This window comes from Amblyomma maculatum, chromosome 1, assembly GCF_055883805.1.
Source record: "Amblyomma maculatum isolate TAMU_Amacu chromosome 1, ASM5588380v1, whole genome shotgun sequence".
NCBI classification, from domain to species: Eukaryota; Metazoa; Arthropoda; class Arachnida; order Ixodida; family Ixodidae; genus Amblyomma; species Amblyomma maculatum.
The window spans coordinates 186,417,425-186,432,722 of NC_139344.1; the positions used below are offsets into that span (position 1 = coordinate 186,417,425).

The 15,298-nt window shown below is 47.1% G+C and overlaps 1 protein-coding gene across 1 annotated transcript; it reads left to right on the forward strand.

Moving 5' to 3' along the window:
• Positions 1–2,860: 2,860 nt before the first annotated feature.
• Positions 2,861–14,793, forward strand: LOC146205132 (carboxypeptidase Q-like). Its single transcript, XM_084589825.1, has 5 exons — positions 2,861–3,497; positions 4,776–4,867; positions 5,228–5,385; positions 7,656–7,756; positions 13,791–14,793. Exons 1-5 carry the CDS (start codon positions 3,024–3,026, stop codon positions 14,364–14,366), a joined length of 1,401 nt encoding a protein of 466 aa, XP_084445951.1. The 5' UTR covers positions 2,861–3,023; the 3' UTR covers positions 14,367–14,793.
• The last annotated feature ends 505 nt before the right edge of the window (positions 14,794–15,298 follow it).

Sequence of the window (15,298 nt, forward strand, 5' to 3'; positions counted from 1 at the left end):
TGATATAGCTTATTACCGTCTTATTTGAGAAATCAACGAAACCAGCATATTTAAAGGCTGCTGCTGCGGATGTAAACAATGACCACCACAACGTAGCCCTCATTCTTGACACGTAAGAAGCTCATAAGCGCCCGCCTACGTTTGCGCATATAGACTGCCACTGTAGCACGGCAAATTAAGCCTGTTCAGATACCACAGCTATACATTCTGCGATAGCAGGTATAAAACGCAAAGGCGAAAATTCTAGTTTTATGGATTTTTGGTTAACTGAGAATTTTATCGGTAAAATTCAAGCATGCAATACTGGATCCGCATTCCAGGCCGCGTTTACAGGGATTCTGGTCGTGTACTTGAAGTTGGAATCCGACCAAAGGACACCAATGAATTAAGTGCAAATTAAGGCCTGGTGTCATTCGTTTGCCACTGTGTGCAAGGTACGTGTCTCTGTACCTTGCACACAGTCTTTTAGTTTGAGAGCCACAGAGGCTCTCAAACTAAAAGAATATAAAAACGTATAAAAACATTAAAAAAAAAACGTGATGAACGACCTTCAAAAATGTAACAAGAACAGGAGAAAAAAAGTAATGTTACTTTTTTCTCAAATGGAGCTTCAACTGGCCAGAATGATCAATACGTGAAATCGGGACTCGCAAAAATAGTGAAAAGTCGCAGAAGATAAGGAACTAGACTTATTATAAGCAGAAAACGAAAACATTGGTAGAAAATCGGGCTGGTGCATAGTGCACTGTCGAGTATTTTGAAGAGGGCACTAGCAAAGCTAAAAGTGGCTCGAAGACAAGTAAATCGTCTGACGTATGGTACTGTCACAAGCTGCCTCACCTATACAGCGGCAGTTGCGGGACCTTCTACCTCAGATATAGAGCGAAACTCACGGGACCTCGCTGCTCCTCTGAGCAGGATTCGACAAGCCGGCGGGGCAGCCATCGCGCGTCCATGACGCGGGCACAGCGCAGCAAGCCGAGTGTATAAAATGACAGACCGCAGCAAGCCCGTGCCAGTGTGCTCTGGGAAGATTCAGTCTTCCGGGCCTCTCTCGCGGCCGCTCTGCGAAAGCGTCTTGTGTTTCACCGGGCCCGCGATCGACGCATCTTTCTCCTCACCTGCACGGCCGCCGCTACCGATCAGTTCAGCCTTCGACGCCTCAGCTAACAAGAAAGCCGTGAGGATTCCATTTCGCCACAGGCTGTTGTTTAATCGAACATTAGTTTCGCCTTTGTTAACCTTTACCTGACTTAGTAATATTTTTACGCTGTGTTTTCTATCTAACCCTTGCCCATATCTATTATACCTAGAATACTTGCTTTATTATCTTTATAGTCATCTTTTATTGCAATGTTTTGTTCATTGTCGAGTTTTCCTCTTGTCGTTTAACTAGTCTTTCTATCAATATCTTGTCGTGGCATTTTTTTTTTTATGGTACTCTATTATTATGCAGTGTAATTTGGACTACAATTTATAAACATTCAATTGTTTGTAAAAGAAAGCACCTTTTTTTTTTTTAACTTATTCCTGAATCACACACCTACACACGTACTTCACGGGTTTACCGGCCTAACTTTTAAATGTGTTCGCAAATCTTATAGAGGAACGACGGTTAACCGCAAAGGTGATCCCGCGCCTCTGTTGACCGTAAAGGCGGGAGTTTGTGACAGGTACGTCCCGTCTGACGTGCGACAAAACTTCAAACCGCAGCTTTAACTGCATGCCGCGCAAAACGTTCCCTACTTCTGCATAGGGCGCCTTTTTTACAGGCGTTATATCGTGAGCTTTGATTTTTGTTTCGTTTTTATGGATTGGCTATGTACTTGCGCGTGTACTTGTTTAATGGCTGCATGTGTCTCGTGTTCCAAACCTACAAATACGTGCGCTCAGTAAATAAACGTCAGTCTTGTTATGGTCACATCAAACTAATCTCGGCTCTTAGTTACGGTCCACCTGCTCGACAAAACAATGGATGAACGGCTGCGAATAGCACAGCGCAGTCAAGAACTCTGGCGTCCATCGGACCCGAAAGGTTTCGGCCTCAAGGACTGAGGGACTTGTCCCCTGCGCTAGCGTTATTCGGGTGACGTTACGAGTAGGCGGGTGATTGTGGTGCCATTATTACGTAACTTTTTTCCCTCCCCTCCCACCACGGATAACGGTAGAAAGAGAACTTTCGGTACTTGTCCGCACATTATTCCGACTCTAGAGTATTCGATGTTCACTCGACTGTGCTCAAACATGTCTGTTCCCTTTTCAGTGCATACAAAACTGATAGCCAAGCGATACCGCCTTGACATCTTTGGCAGATACGTACTAGTTGCTCATCAGAGGACTCCTGCCACCCGCACAGCCAGTAAGTGAATACAATCCGAAAGGGTGGTTTTTATCCCATTCAATGAGAAACTTCAGCAACGAAAAAAGTGTATCCGCGAAAACTATTCGTTCATGCTCTTCGTTACTGTCAATCAGCTTTGACGGAATCTCATTAGGCCTTGATTTCATGCGTATCAGGGCGTCTAAGCTAAGTTCACTGGATTCTTTGCCTTTTGTCTTATTACTTTTATTTTCTATTTCTTTTTATTTGCCATGAGGACGTTTTAGTGCCTTTCGTCACCTATACTGCTATCCACGTAATGGGTACAGTATTTTTCGTCTAATTTCTTTTCAGGTTTCTTATGTAGCTATTCGCTTCACCAACGTGTGCGCCTTGCGCAAACGATTCCCCTGCAATCAGGAGAGAGGAGGGGGGGGGGGGGGGGCTAATGCATCCACATGAGCCCCCGGCGCGCTGCTTCCGTGGGCCCGCGCCAGCCGCTCCGATTGCGTTACTGGCGCATCGCCCAGCAACGTTCCTGCAGACCGGCACTGAGACGTTTCAGATAAGAGCTTCTGGATCGAGTGTCGCGACAACTGTGGCAGCGCTTATCGAAAGGGTGCAAGCCAATGGCCGTCCCTGCGCGGTTGGCTGTGAACGCCGCCGTCGCTGGCACACTGTACAGGACTTGCTATAGTCAGCCATGGCGAGCCTCGCCGTGCTACCCTTGCTCTTCTCGGCGTTGTTTTCGAGGGGTGGTACCCCGGTGTGCGAACTGTCTGTGGAACTCATAGCGGAAATTGACGGCTATGAACCGCTGGTGCGGCGCATCTTGTCAGCCTTCGACGCAGGTCCGCAGTCTGGCACTACGTACCGGGCGCTAGCCGACTTCGCCGACCGGTTCGGCCCACGCCTGGTGGGCACGGACAGCCTGGAAGCGGCCATCGACCATCTCGTGTCGGAGCTGCGCGCCGCCGGAGTGGACCGCGTGCAGACGGAGCCCGTGACCACGCCAGTGTGGCTCCGTGGCGGTGAGCGGGCCGCGCTGCTGAAGCCCCGCCATGTGCCGCTAGCGGTTCTGGGCCTCGGGGGCTCGGTGGCCACGCCACCTGGGGGCCTCGAGGCTCCGGTGCTTGTGGTACGCTCCTTTGAGGAACTCGACGCGCGCCGCCAAGAGGTGAGGTCCTAGCTGTAAATATAATACATATAATATTATAATTATTATAATATTATAATATTATTATAATACATATATAATAATGAAGTTCCCTGCATTCGTGGCCGAAGGCAAGAAATGTTTTAGCATCGCAAATTGGACAAGTTAAAACAGCACCAACACACCGTGCAGAGGTGGTGAATGTGACGACTCGAACGCAGGAATTTGTCATAAAATTTCGTCGGCGATCTGTTTGACCGAAGCGGAGCAAAACTAAAACCGCCCCAATGCAACGTTTGACTCGTACTGCAACTCCTGTTGCCATTAAAATATCTCTCTCTCTCTCTTCCTGCAACACTTCGGTCGGCTGTTGATAAATGAAATCGATGCTTTAAAAAAACTGGGCACAGTAAATAAAAAAAAAAAACGTGACTGGATTACCAAGTAAACTGAAGCATGCAGCAGGTTAATTTCATGCAAGCTAGGTGTGATTCTCTTAATCATGGGCACCTTTTGCTCTGAAATCGGTGCGCACATGTAGTAATCAGTTTGTCGTTCCTTCATATGATGGCGACAACCGATGCGGGCACAGCGCACAGTGCTCAAGGTTCTTCTTATTTGTGGCTGCCGCTTCAAAGTTGCACATAGTGCCGAAAAAGCACTGCGGTATACAACGCGCATCAAAAAAGTACTGGCAATGGGGCCACAAACACCGGTGAGCCCTCGACACGCGTCCTTTTTGCGCCTAGAGTAGTTCGCATTCCGAATTTCTATGTACATTGGTTTTATGCTTCCTTAATTGTGCTCCTTATTGTGAGGGCCTCATGCGTTCTCCCCCTTCCTGAATTAGACAAGCCACAAGTTCAGCCCCAATTGTCTTCCTCCCACGTATACATCAAATCGCATTAGTATAGAAGGGCTGAGGTCATTTATTATCACGAATACAGTGCGTCGATTTTCGGACAGACAGATGCTGATTTCTTTTTTTGCCATCACTATCAATCAGTAGGAGCGGCTTTACTTGCTTTACGACGTGTTCTCATCTCCGTAATCCTTCAATACAAAAATTTGTCTCAGTGCGACCTGTTCACACTGGGTCGGTGCATTCATGAGTGCCTCATCCAGACTACCTTAAACTTAGTGGTTTAGCATGGCGGAAGCACCTGCTGCCGACTGCATCAAAGGGAAAGCTATTTCACGAGGCAGATATATAGTTCAAAATTCAAAACAGCCGGGAGCGCCAGCGGCTGGAGGTGCACGCAGTGTAACGCCCTTCTCTTGCGCGGCTGCTGCGTCCAGGTGAACGGCACCATCGTGCTCTTTAATCCCGAGTGGACCGACTACTGGCAGTACGTCCCGTACCGCAGGAAGGGACCCTCCCGGGCCGCCAGGTATGAGCGCCTCTCCCACTCACTTGGCGACGCGTTTATGTCTCACGCGGTCGCCATTTACACACTTTATTTAAGGCACAGATTGAGATAGCTCATCATGCCCAACTTTAAGGGCTCCCATCGCATCGAAATCTATCAACGTCAGCCCTCAAATTGCCTACATCGTCCCCGATACTGCGCGGCAAACGCCTTTGATATATCGACGTGAATACATGAGCAAGCTGCGCATGCAGTGAAGCTCTTTTGTAGCCATGTAGTATTTCTCGCGCCTCACAATTGTCACACACAAGCTGTCCTTGAAGAGCGACTGACAAGCCCGTCCAGTGTGGTGCTACTATGACATGCGGGCACGCGGCACAGGTATGGAGCCGTGGCGACCCTTGTGCGTTCTGCGACACCGGATTCCCTCTACACGCCGCACACCGGCATGTTGGCCTACGAGTCCGGAGACCCCGAGATACCGGCAGCCGCTGTCACCATCGAGGACGCCAATTTCCTGACTCGGCTCGTGGAACGGGGTGAGTTTCAATGGACAGAACCAACTCTCGGGCTTGTACTCGCGTAATCGAGTTTGCGAGAGAGGTTGATGAAAACGTACGATGCCGAAGCTGTGCGGCCGCAACTTTATGCCGCTTGCTGTGCTAGTAAGACTATATTTAGTGCTGCTGTTGTCGTCGCCGTTTAAAATGTATTAGCATGCAGCCATAAATATGCGCTTTCTGTTATTGATTTCTGTGCCACGTCCGAGCAAAAGGCCCCGTAAACCGTAAAAGCGGATCTCGGGAACCTTGTTTTTTCTGTGAAAGCTCATTATTGGGAGGCCAACTGTAGCCACTATATAACTGAAACCTGTGGTAGTTTCGAACACCGACCCAAGCGGATTGGTGCAAGGAAGGGTGAGACAAGCCAATTCAGGGCAGGAAAGAAGAGAGAAAAGAAAGGAAGCACAGAGGAAGAAGATAGTAAATAAGAAGAAAAAAAATGAGCGGGTGCCATTGTAGAAAGAACAATTGAAAGAGTCCCCCTCAACAGCTATTAAACAACTCGAACAATTTACAAAGACAATACATAGACATCACTCAGGAGATGCATGCTTTCAATTAGGAAATAATGAAACGCATCCAGATGCATTGAACACAGGAGATACTCTGGATATTTATCAGATTAAAGCAGGAGCTCTCACGCACCAAGACCTGAGCAATACAACTCCCCTCCACTTCCCCTCTTCACTTGTCTCATTCTTAATCTCTAATCTCCGCTCTTCCTATCTTGTTATCCTCTACAAGAAGTACCTGCGTTTTGATTCCCTGAGCCCTTACCCCTTCCTTATATTTTCACAAGCTTGGAGGAGGTGTCTCTTAGGACAGTGGCCGGGGCGGCTTGCATCCCTTCGGGGCCGTGCGGACGGGGCTTTATGGAAGCTGCAGGGCCGGATACGTGCCCTATATGTTGTACGCCGGCTGCCCAGGAGGACACTCACCCCCTTTTGTGGACGACTCTAGGAACACAGGCCTTAAGAACAAAAGATTGCAGAATGTTAGACATTATTGCTACAGGGTTGGAAAACCTGTCAATGTGACTGAGACCTATAAGAGTTCTAGTTTAACCACACCGTCATCGTATGCTACATGGCAAGGTTTGCGTTTCAAAAAATGATGTAATCTCTGTATGATGCCTCTAATCGATTGTAGCCATTGCCTAATTTAGCCAATATTTCGTTTTTCTCGCTTCACTAGTTCTTTTTGCTGAAACTAGCGTCAGTCGCTGATGTAACTTCATCTGACTCGTTGGACATGACACAATCATGTCCATGTGATTTCAATAAGAGAAATTGGTTATATTTTTAGTGTCATCATTGCGGCTGCTGCGGCTGCTGCTGCTGCTCGTAAGATTTTAAGTCATGAGTCTTCGCCGAGGCCTCAATCGATTGGAGCTGTGGTTAATTTCCAGACACTGGCACTTTTGTTGATGGGATGCGAACCCTTGAGGCCGTTTTGTAATGGGAAAAGTTCATTATCGTCCGCCTCTTTGGGTATACTGATTGGTCGGCTGTCATGACTACGCAGAGCAAGGAATCCGGTTAAACGACGAAACAAACTTAGACACGGCAAATTTTGTTAAGCCCATGAAACCCTTTCTGTCACCGCAAGTTCATATTTCTGGCACACTTTTTAATTGTCAGGCAGCTGTGTGATATTGTAAGATAATGCTGTACACATATGTTGGTGGGAATGGTCGAAGATTCTGATGCGTGGCAAGAATCTTTTAAAACTATCTTACGAAGCCAATAGTATACTCTTTTGAATATTATTGGTAGGCAACTATGGAACGCTGCGAGATACTTTTAGGAACACATTGGTAGAAAAACGTAAGCTTCCGATATGTGCCAGAAGGTTTCTTTCTGAAGTGTGCCCTGTGTTCACAGGGAGTAATTAGAATTGCCGTATAATATAGAACATGTATACGTATATATATATATATATATATATTGGTTGTTATGATATGGCTATAAATTTGTGCAAAATTACGTGAAAAAACTCTTTCGCACATTATGCTCAATATGTTATTGCATGTGAGCTGGTTTTGTGAAAGTGGAGGCCAACGAGTTTGCTTCCAGGGCTTACAGCTGAAAGCTTACAACTGTTCGGTGTGTGCCACAGCATCCCCCAACAAAAAAAAAAGTATAAGCAAACCCTGTACAGTTTGTTTTTGATGGAGGGTCCATGCATGCTCGCGATGGGAAAGAATGCCGTTCGACTTAAGCATTTTTCTCTCCGTAACTGAACAGACTCCAACGTGGTTGTGCACCTGGATATGAACAACACTCACACGGACGGGCTGTCTAGGAACATTGTCGCAGACATCGTGGGTTCGGAATTTCCGGATCAGGTAATCGGGAAACTCAGGAAATGAACTTCTCGGTCTTTCTCTCACCTTCTTCTAAGGAACTGCGGTGTAGCGGAACGTTGCCATAATATAACATTGCAGCGTGTAAGATTTATGCAAGCTCTTTCAGGGAAGGTGAACCGCAATGCACAAAACTTGATTTTTCGAGATACGAGATTGCATTTGCGGCCTCGAAATACCAGTGTCGGTGGAAATCACAAAGTAATTTATTCATGTTAACCAGTATGTTGATTAGCTGATATGTAGTTTTTGCCTATTTCAACAGTGCGCTTTGTTTCAATGTTGGCAGCCATTGGTTCAGTGCTTAAGGCGCTCGACTACTGTGCCCAAGAATGCGGGATCGAATCCCGGCCTTAGCGGCCGTTTTTCGATGGAGACGATAAGCTAGGCGTGCGTGTGCTGTGCAACAAGATTTGCCGGGCTAGTTGGTTCATATTGAAATTGGGTTAACTGTGCGAAAAAGTAGGACAACAGGAAGAAACGTGTGTGTTTCTTCCTGTTATCCTACTTGTATGCGAAACTGTACAGGTTTCGTTTTCTGGACGCATTATACGGTGGCGGCTCGACTTAGAAACAATGGCCGTTCAAAATTTAGGTCGTAGCGGGCGCTTGGAAGTTGAATTAATCAGTGGTAATTACCAAGAATTTATCATTCGTGTGGACTCGTTGCTGCAATTATATTTTTCTGAAAATCTATCCTTGTTTGCCGACTGGGAAATATTCAAGTAGGAAGTACGCGCAATATCTATTGAATTTGGCTCTCTTAAATCATTCCGTATACGAAAAAGCAGGAGCAACCACTTAACAAAGGCTTATGCAACTTGTATGAAGTATAAAGTGCATCTCCTTATATATGGGTAAAATTGCTAGTTTCAAAAGTGAGCTTACAGAGGTATGATGCGGAGCGATACAGCAGTAAAAATTAAAATTGGTTTTTAAGAAAGGAAAGGCGTAGTACCTGTCACACTTGTTTATGTGGACACCTGAATCGCCCCTAGAGAGAAAGGAGGAAGGGAGGAAGGTGTGCCGTACAGGAGGGCTCTGGAATAATAATTGGACCACCTGGGGTTCTTTGACCTGCACATACCATCGTACAGCAGACGGGCGCCTTTGCGTTTCATCTCAATCGAAACGCGGCCGCCGCGGTTGGGTTCGAACCCGGGAACCCCGGTTCAGCAGCAGACTTTATTACCCACTGAGCCACCGTGGCGGGTCAGTACAGGAGTGTTAAATCTTGTTCTAAGTGTTCTTTGCACTGGGAACTCCCAACGCGACAAGCTTTGGTTGATAAATACCATCATGCGACAGCAAAAGTGATCCCGTGAAATAGCATCCGTATTTGTGGATTATTACTCGACGTCATTTAGTGCCACCCCAGATATGCGAAATTCGGACATTGTCATGCATTTCACATTCCCGGTGGCGCCTTTGTCAGAATGTTATTGTTATATAATTCGCAGCTGTTTCATGCGGCAGGACGTGAAACTAGCAATCCATCAGTTGCCTCCCTCAAAAACGCCTGAGGGGTTTTCGAGTGATTTTACGAATCTTTTAAAACTGTTCTCACTGATATCCTGCCAGTCATCTGCACGATGAGTTTTGACCTCGAGGCCCTTGCTAAGCTTCTAGAAAATGACACAGCTTCAAAGGGTGCTCATGAAGTAAAACTGTGCTCAGTGGAAAGCTATAGGCTAATCCCGTTGGCAAATGAGGATCACAAACTTTTCGCCTAAATTTATCAAATCGCCCACAGTTCGCAATGTCGGTTCTCGTTGGCCCTCACTACACGTGCAGCTTGAGGGGCTGCACCACTTAAAGTAATGCACACATTGCGCGCAATCCTCGAATCATGCTCCTGCTCTCATAATCAGGTTGCTTTATTTCAGGTCGACCTCGCAAAAGCATTTCATCGTGTTTACCACTCAGTCCTGTTTTCTAGAGCGAGCGTGTTGTGGGGGTCCATTTTACTAAAGAGTAGGAACTGTGCTACGGTAATTAGTCGATTCGCCTAATTGTAAATAGGCATCTTTTAAGCACCGTTCCGATCCAGTTTTCTATGAAGCAAGTTTGTCCGATGTCTTTGCTTCTTTTTGCTCTTTATCTGAAGTCATTTTGAGCGTTTTACCCAATAGTAATATCCATGGCCTCCGTCTTCCTAAAAAATGAGGTCCGAGTGCTTGAATATGCCGATGATCTTACTTATTTCTGCCCTGACAAGCCCACCTTCGACAAAGTGGTATCCAGAATAGAAGACTTTGGCATCGTCTTGTGTGCTCAGATGAATCACCCCAAAAGTTTTGGCCTTTGGTTTGGTTAATGGGCCTCAAAACTGCTCCTATATAATGAAACAGAACGGTCATGTGCGCCAAGTAAACATCTGGGCGTTCCACTGCATGCATTTTGTCGAGTACACATTACTGGAGAGAGCGAATTCCGGAAGTTCAGCCTTATGCTTATACTCATGTCCACTATCAACTTTTAATATTTGGTCGGGCCTATAGGCCTGCAACATGTTTCTAGTGACAAAAACGTTTGTTATGCTCCGTCTTCCACAGTTGTGTAGACGTTATATCCAGCGTGTTCACCGAATATTTGCGAAATTAATTTTTCATCAAATCTTGAATCGACCAGACGTGATTGCGCACAGGAGTTGGGCTTAGTGCACCTGTATGGGAGGCAGTCAGTTGCCGTTTCTCACGTGCAGGGAACTAATAGAATACTTCAGATTAGGAAGAAGACGATACGCAGAACCACACAAAGACCTCAGCAGACAGGAGGCAGTAAGGAACATACAGGCTAGGAAATTCCCAAACCTAGCAAAGTACCACAAATTTTGGCCCGAAAAATTCAAAAATAACACAATCACTGCATGCGGTGAAGTCTCGGACATCCTGCGCATGATATGGAACTGCAAAGAGCAATTAGAGAAATATAAAGTTCGACCGCTCAGCCAAGCGGAGTGGGAGGCAGAGCTGGCCCACACGGGTCTCTCTGAGCAGCGCAGCCTGCTCACCGTGGGCCTCGGAGGCAGCCCAAGCCAATGGTATCCTGGACTGAGGAAATCACCCACGCAATTCCGTCAACCAATTAAAGTTCACTCTCTCTCTCTCTTCTTCTTCTTCTTTCGCTACTGTTCCCATCTGATTATTAAAGCATTCTCGCAAGTTAACTTCATGGATGTGCTTCAACTTCAAGAAACCAATAAGTGGTTTCGTCAAATTTTACTGATCGCCACGGTTTAGAAGGATTTATGCAAGGTGTTTATGCTTCAGTGAAATTAGTTGGTTCTCGAATGAGTATTTATATTTTATTTCTCGCAAGAGGCTTTACACGATAACGATGCTCTTTCCGCCGCCACTGTATCGTTCTTTATACTTTGGTCTTAAGGGCCATAATGTGCTAAAGCGGCTGCGCGAAATGCCCATTCCTCCTTGGACGAAGACTTTTTGTTATCAAATTTCTCACCGATTCTTTCCCTGTAAACGCACGTCACCGTAGGAAAAATGCTTTATCTTCTGTCAACTTGCTTTATCTTCTGTCAAAAAAAAAAAAGAACATTGCTTCATTAGTTGCAAAGACGCAATTTTCTTTTGGGGCGTGTTGCAAAGAGCTATAAGAAATACTTCGTGCTAAATTCATGCGATGTGCAATATCTTGCAGTCATGCAATCTGATTACGAACCCTATGATATGATGCTTCTTTTTGGACTCCATAGCTTGTGGGAGAAAGGCATTTCGGACCGCAACGTTGAGCCTGTTGTTCCACCAAGAATTCGCTTTAGCCGAATGATTGGCTTCCGCTGTTGATACGGTGCTTACCTTTGCCGCATTTTTAGCGCGAAAACACTCATGCCGCTCACCACTACCGACCAAGAATCTTGTCCGATCCTGTTTGTGCCGTCGTTGTGATTAGTTAAATTAGTTAATCTGTTTCGTGAGGTCACAACCACATGGCCTCGCGCCGATAATTCAATCTCGATATAATGGCTCTAACGCGCGAGTCTCTCCGACGTATCTTTCAAGTTCGACAGCCAACAGAGAAAGTGACGGAGCCTATGACTGAGCATTGACTGACCATTTCCTTTTGTGGGGCTTACACACTAATAAGAAAGCCGTCAAGGAGGATAACGAGCTGGTGAGGTTCGAACCCAAGCACTCAGGTTCAGTAGCCGACCATCTTAATCTCTCAGCCACCACGAAGGGTGCTTCCGATCGTTTGGGTGCAAGTTGGGTAAAGGTGGTGGTAGTAGTGGTAGTGGTTATTTATCGTATATACAAAAGGAAAGGAAAGATGTTTGCCAGCCCCGGTATCTGCTATCTGATATCTGAAGCACCTGAACGAGGACGGCGGAAATAAAGGGATAGTGAGGAAAAGGTAGAAGAAATCAAAGAGGTGAGCGATAGGGAGAAAGAAAAGGGTAGGCAAAAATAAAAGAAATATATATACTATGGTACAGTATACAGTAGTTTGCTTGAGGCCCACCCGCAAATGTCCACGGCCGGTCTCGAGGGAGAGAGCGCTTCTCTTCTCTGAAATGTCTTAGGTCACTGAGCACTCGGCAAAGTTGGGTAAAGCCCACGCCGTTTGACGCGGGGGTTCCCAGATGGCGCTACATACCCATGGCCTCCGCGATTAAGAGCGTCGTTGCACCGGAGCTGATCTCAGAGGCCAAGCTTGAACGCATAAAGTTACTATAAGGATTGAACTCCGGTCATCGGACTCTTCAGAATGGGGCCACATGTACGACTGAAACTGCAGCTTCCAGTGCTTTCACACTATAATCGGTTTAAAAAAGATAACCCCTGCCGATGTTTTAGTTGGCTTTTCTAAAAAGATAGTGCAGCCACGGCCGCTCGATGGAAGCGGCCGTGGTGCAGCTCAGCAATGGCTGAGTGCTTCTACCTGTAAAAAAAAAAAAAAAAAAAAAAAAGAAAAAAAAAAGTTATAAATGCCATTTTTGGAAAAAAGATACTTTGTGGCCTATGTGTTGCGTGCCCGCCTGTCACGCAGTGGGTCTTCGAACACCAATGGTGACAAATTTATTTTATTAAATTGCGTATTTTCTCCGACACATTTTCTCATTGATTCTGGGTTACGGCGACAGCTGCGCCTTTTCACAGAACAAGCTGTGATGCTATCACGGTATAAAGCTCGGTAAAGTTAGTGCTTGTCTTGTCTTGTCTCAGTCTCATTTGTTCGGGTTCACCGCGCTTCCGCCCTCCATGAATCTTGACTTGGTTCTATTTTTTAGGTTTAACGTCCCGAAGTGACTGAGGTGCTATGGAGAACACCGTAGTGGAGGGCTCCGGACAATTTCGACCATCTGGGTTTTCTTAACTTTAGGAAGCATTGGATAACATACGGGCACCTTGTCGAGCGCCTTATCACTGAGCCAGTGCGGATTTAGTACCGTAACCTTTATTGCAAGTTCATGTCCTTCGACACATCACTCAAACCTGCTGTAAGTTACGAGTGTCCGAATTTCGCAAACTTCAATGCAAAATATCATCTCACTACATTACTTACCTGAAAAAAAAAAGTTATTTACCTAATAATGTTACCTCTATAACTGGCTACACGATAATCGCATGATCCGGCGAGCATTTCTTTTGTTAATACTTGATAATGGTATCTGTTAAAATATTTGTTTTGGTAATCGATGCCAAATAATAAACTGTGCGCTGCCGCTCCTCAGTGGGACATGCTTTCTGACCACAGCAATAAGCCTGCGTCTGTCACAGCGTTCTGTTCTTGTTCATTGTAACAGCGTTGTTCATATATAGCAACGACTTTCTTACCGCTCTACACTGAATTAGAGGAGACACAGAAGGAGACGCGTTACCACTGACCGTTGGACTTCGGAGCCCCATGAAGAGGGTTCGAACATCTCTTTTAATCTAGATGCCATAGTGAATGCGGCTGTGTATCGTGTCATTGTTGCCGTGCTACAGAGCCGATGCGTCGTGCTGCATACTGCGGCGAGTGTTTGGCTCAGCGCAACGCGCGTGTCGTGCAGTACGTAATAGTGGGTGCGCACACGGACAGCTGGGACGTCGGTCAAGGCGTGGTGGACGACGCGGGCGGAGTGTTCATCGGCCTGGCGGTGATGGCGCAGCTACGTCGCATGGGCTTGCGGCCGCGGCGCACGCTGCGCCTGGTGCTGTGGACAGCCGAGGAGAACGGACTGTGGGGCGCCGCCGAGTTCGTGCACCGGCACCGGCACGAGATGGACGCCGTTTCTCTCGCCCTCGAGTCCGACCAGGGCACGTTCGCACCCGTTGGCCTCACCACGGGCGGTGGCAGCAATGTCACAATGTGTATTCTGCGCCGGCTGCTGGCGCTTACGGCGCCCGTCGGGGCTACGCGACTCGAGCCCGACCGCGGCCGTGGCTCAGATGTCACGAAGATGGCTGAGCTTGGCGTGCCAGTGTCCTTGCTGCTGAACCGCAACGAGCGTTACTTTCACTACCATCATAGCCCCGCCGACACAGTGAGTGCCTACAGCAGCCGTGACTTGGACCTGTGCGCGGCATTCTGGACAGCTGTCGCCTTTGTAGTCGCCGACTTACGGGCCATGCTGCCGCGGGCGTGAGTGCGAGATGACGGCTGCTTTGTCTCCGCCGCTACAAGGGTGGCCGTGTGAGGGCAGCAGCGTGCCCACCAGCGAACACAAAGTGAGGCGTGGCATGCGCCACATGGAGTAGCGGTTCTTGGTGACCGACAGGGAGGAAGTGCCTTTCACTGTCACTCATCTTTTGCATGCATTACAGCAGCTGCTGGGTCCTACGCGGAAGCGTATGCTCTCTATATTCCCACCATAAAAAACTTGCTAGCTAGTAGATGCGCGACAAAAATAAAAGCGTTTTCACTGTGCAGTCGATGCTGACATTTGATGGGCTGCAGGTACTTGCTGCGGCGGTGAGTCGGGGCTTGGTTCGGGACCGCGGAGCAGGCGGCCCATGAACAATATCTAAATATTACGGGCACACACACGCGTGCACCCCTCCCCCCTTTATTGGCATGGTAATTGGTGGTGCTTATTTCGTCATATAGAGTGCAAGCTCCACCACTGGTGGAACAAGAGGAAAGAGATCTGTGCCCGTCCTGTCCGTGTCTATCTTTGTATTCATCTCTGTTAGCCCTTTAGAACATTTCCGTTTAGTTTAGGAGGGGTAAAGACCACGTTAAGTAATGTGGGGACGAGGATGAAGCTCTGGGACACACCACGGTTTGAGATAAAGTGACGAAAATGCTTCCCGTGCGCACATACACTGAATGTTCTCTTTGTTAAAAGGAACAAATTGAGTGAAGAAAGCGATTCTGCGGACCGAGATCTTGATGGGTGCCAAGAATTGCAGAGTGAAGGGCGTTGTCATATGCCTTTGTGATACCCGTAGCGATCATGGTACAAGCAAGATGACTCTGGCGAGAAAGGTTAAGTACGTCAGCAGCCAAAGCAACAAGGCCGTCTTCCACTCCAATTTGAGGACAAGACCTGATTTGAAATTCTGTATAACAAGCATT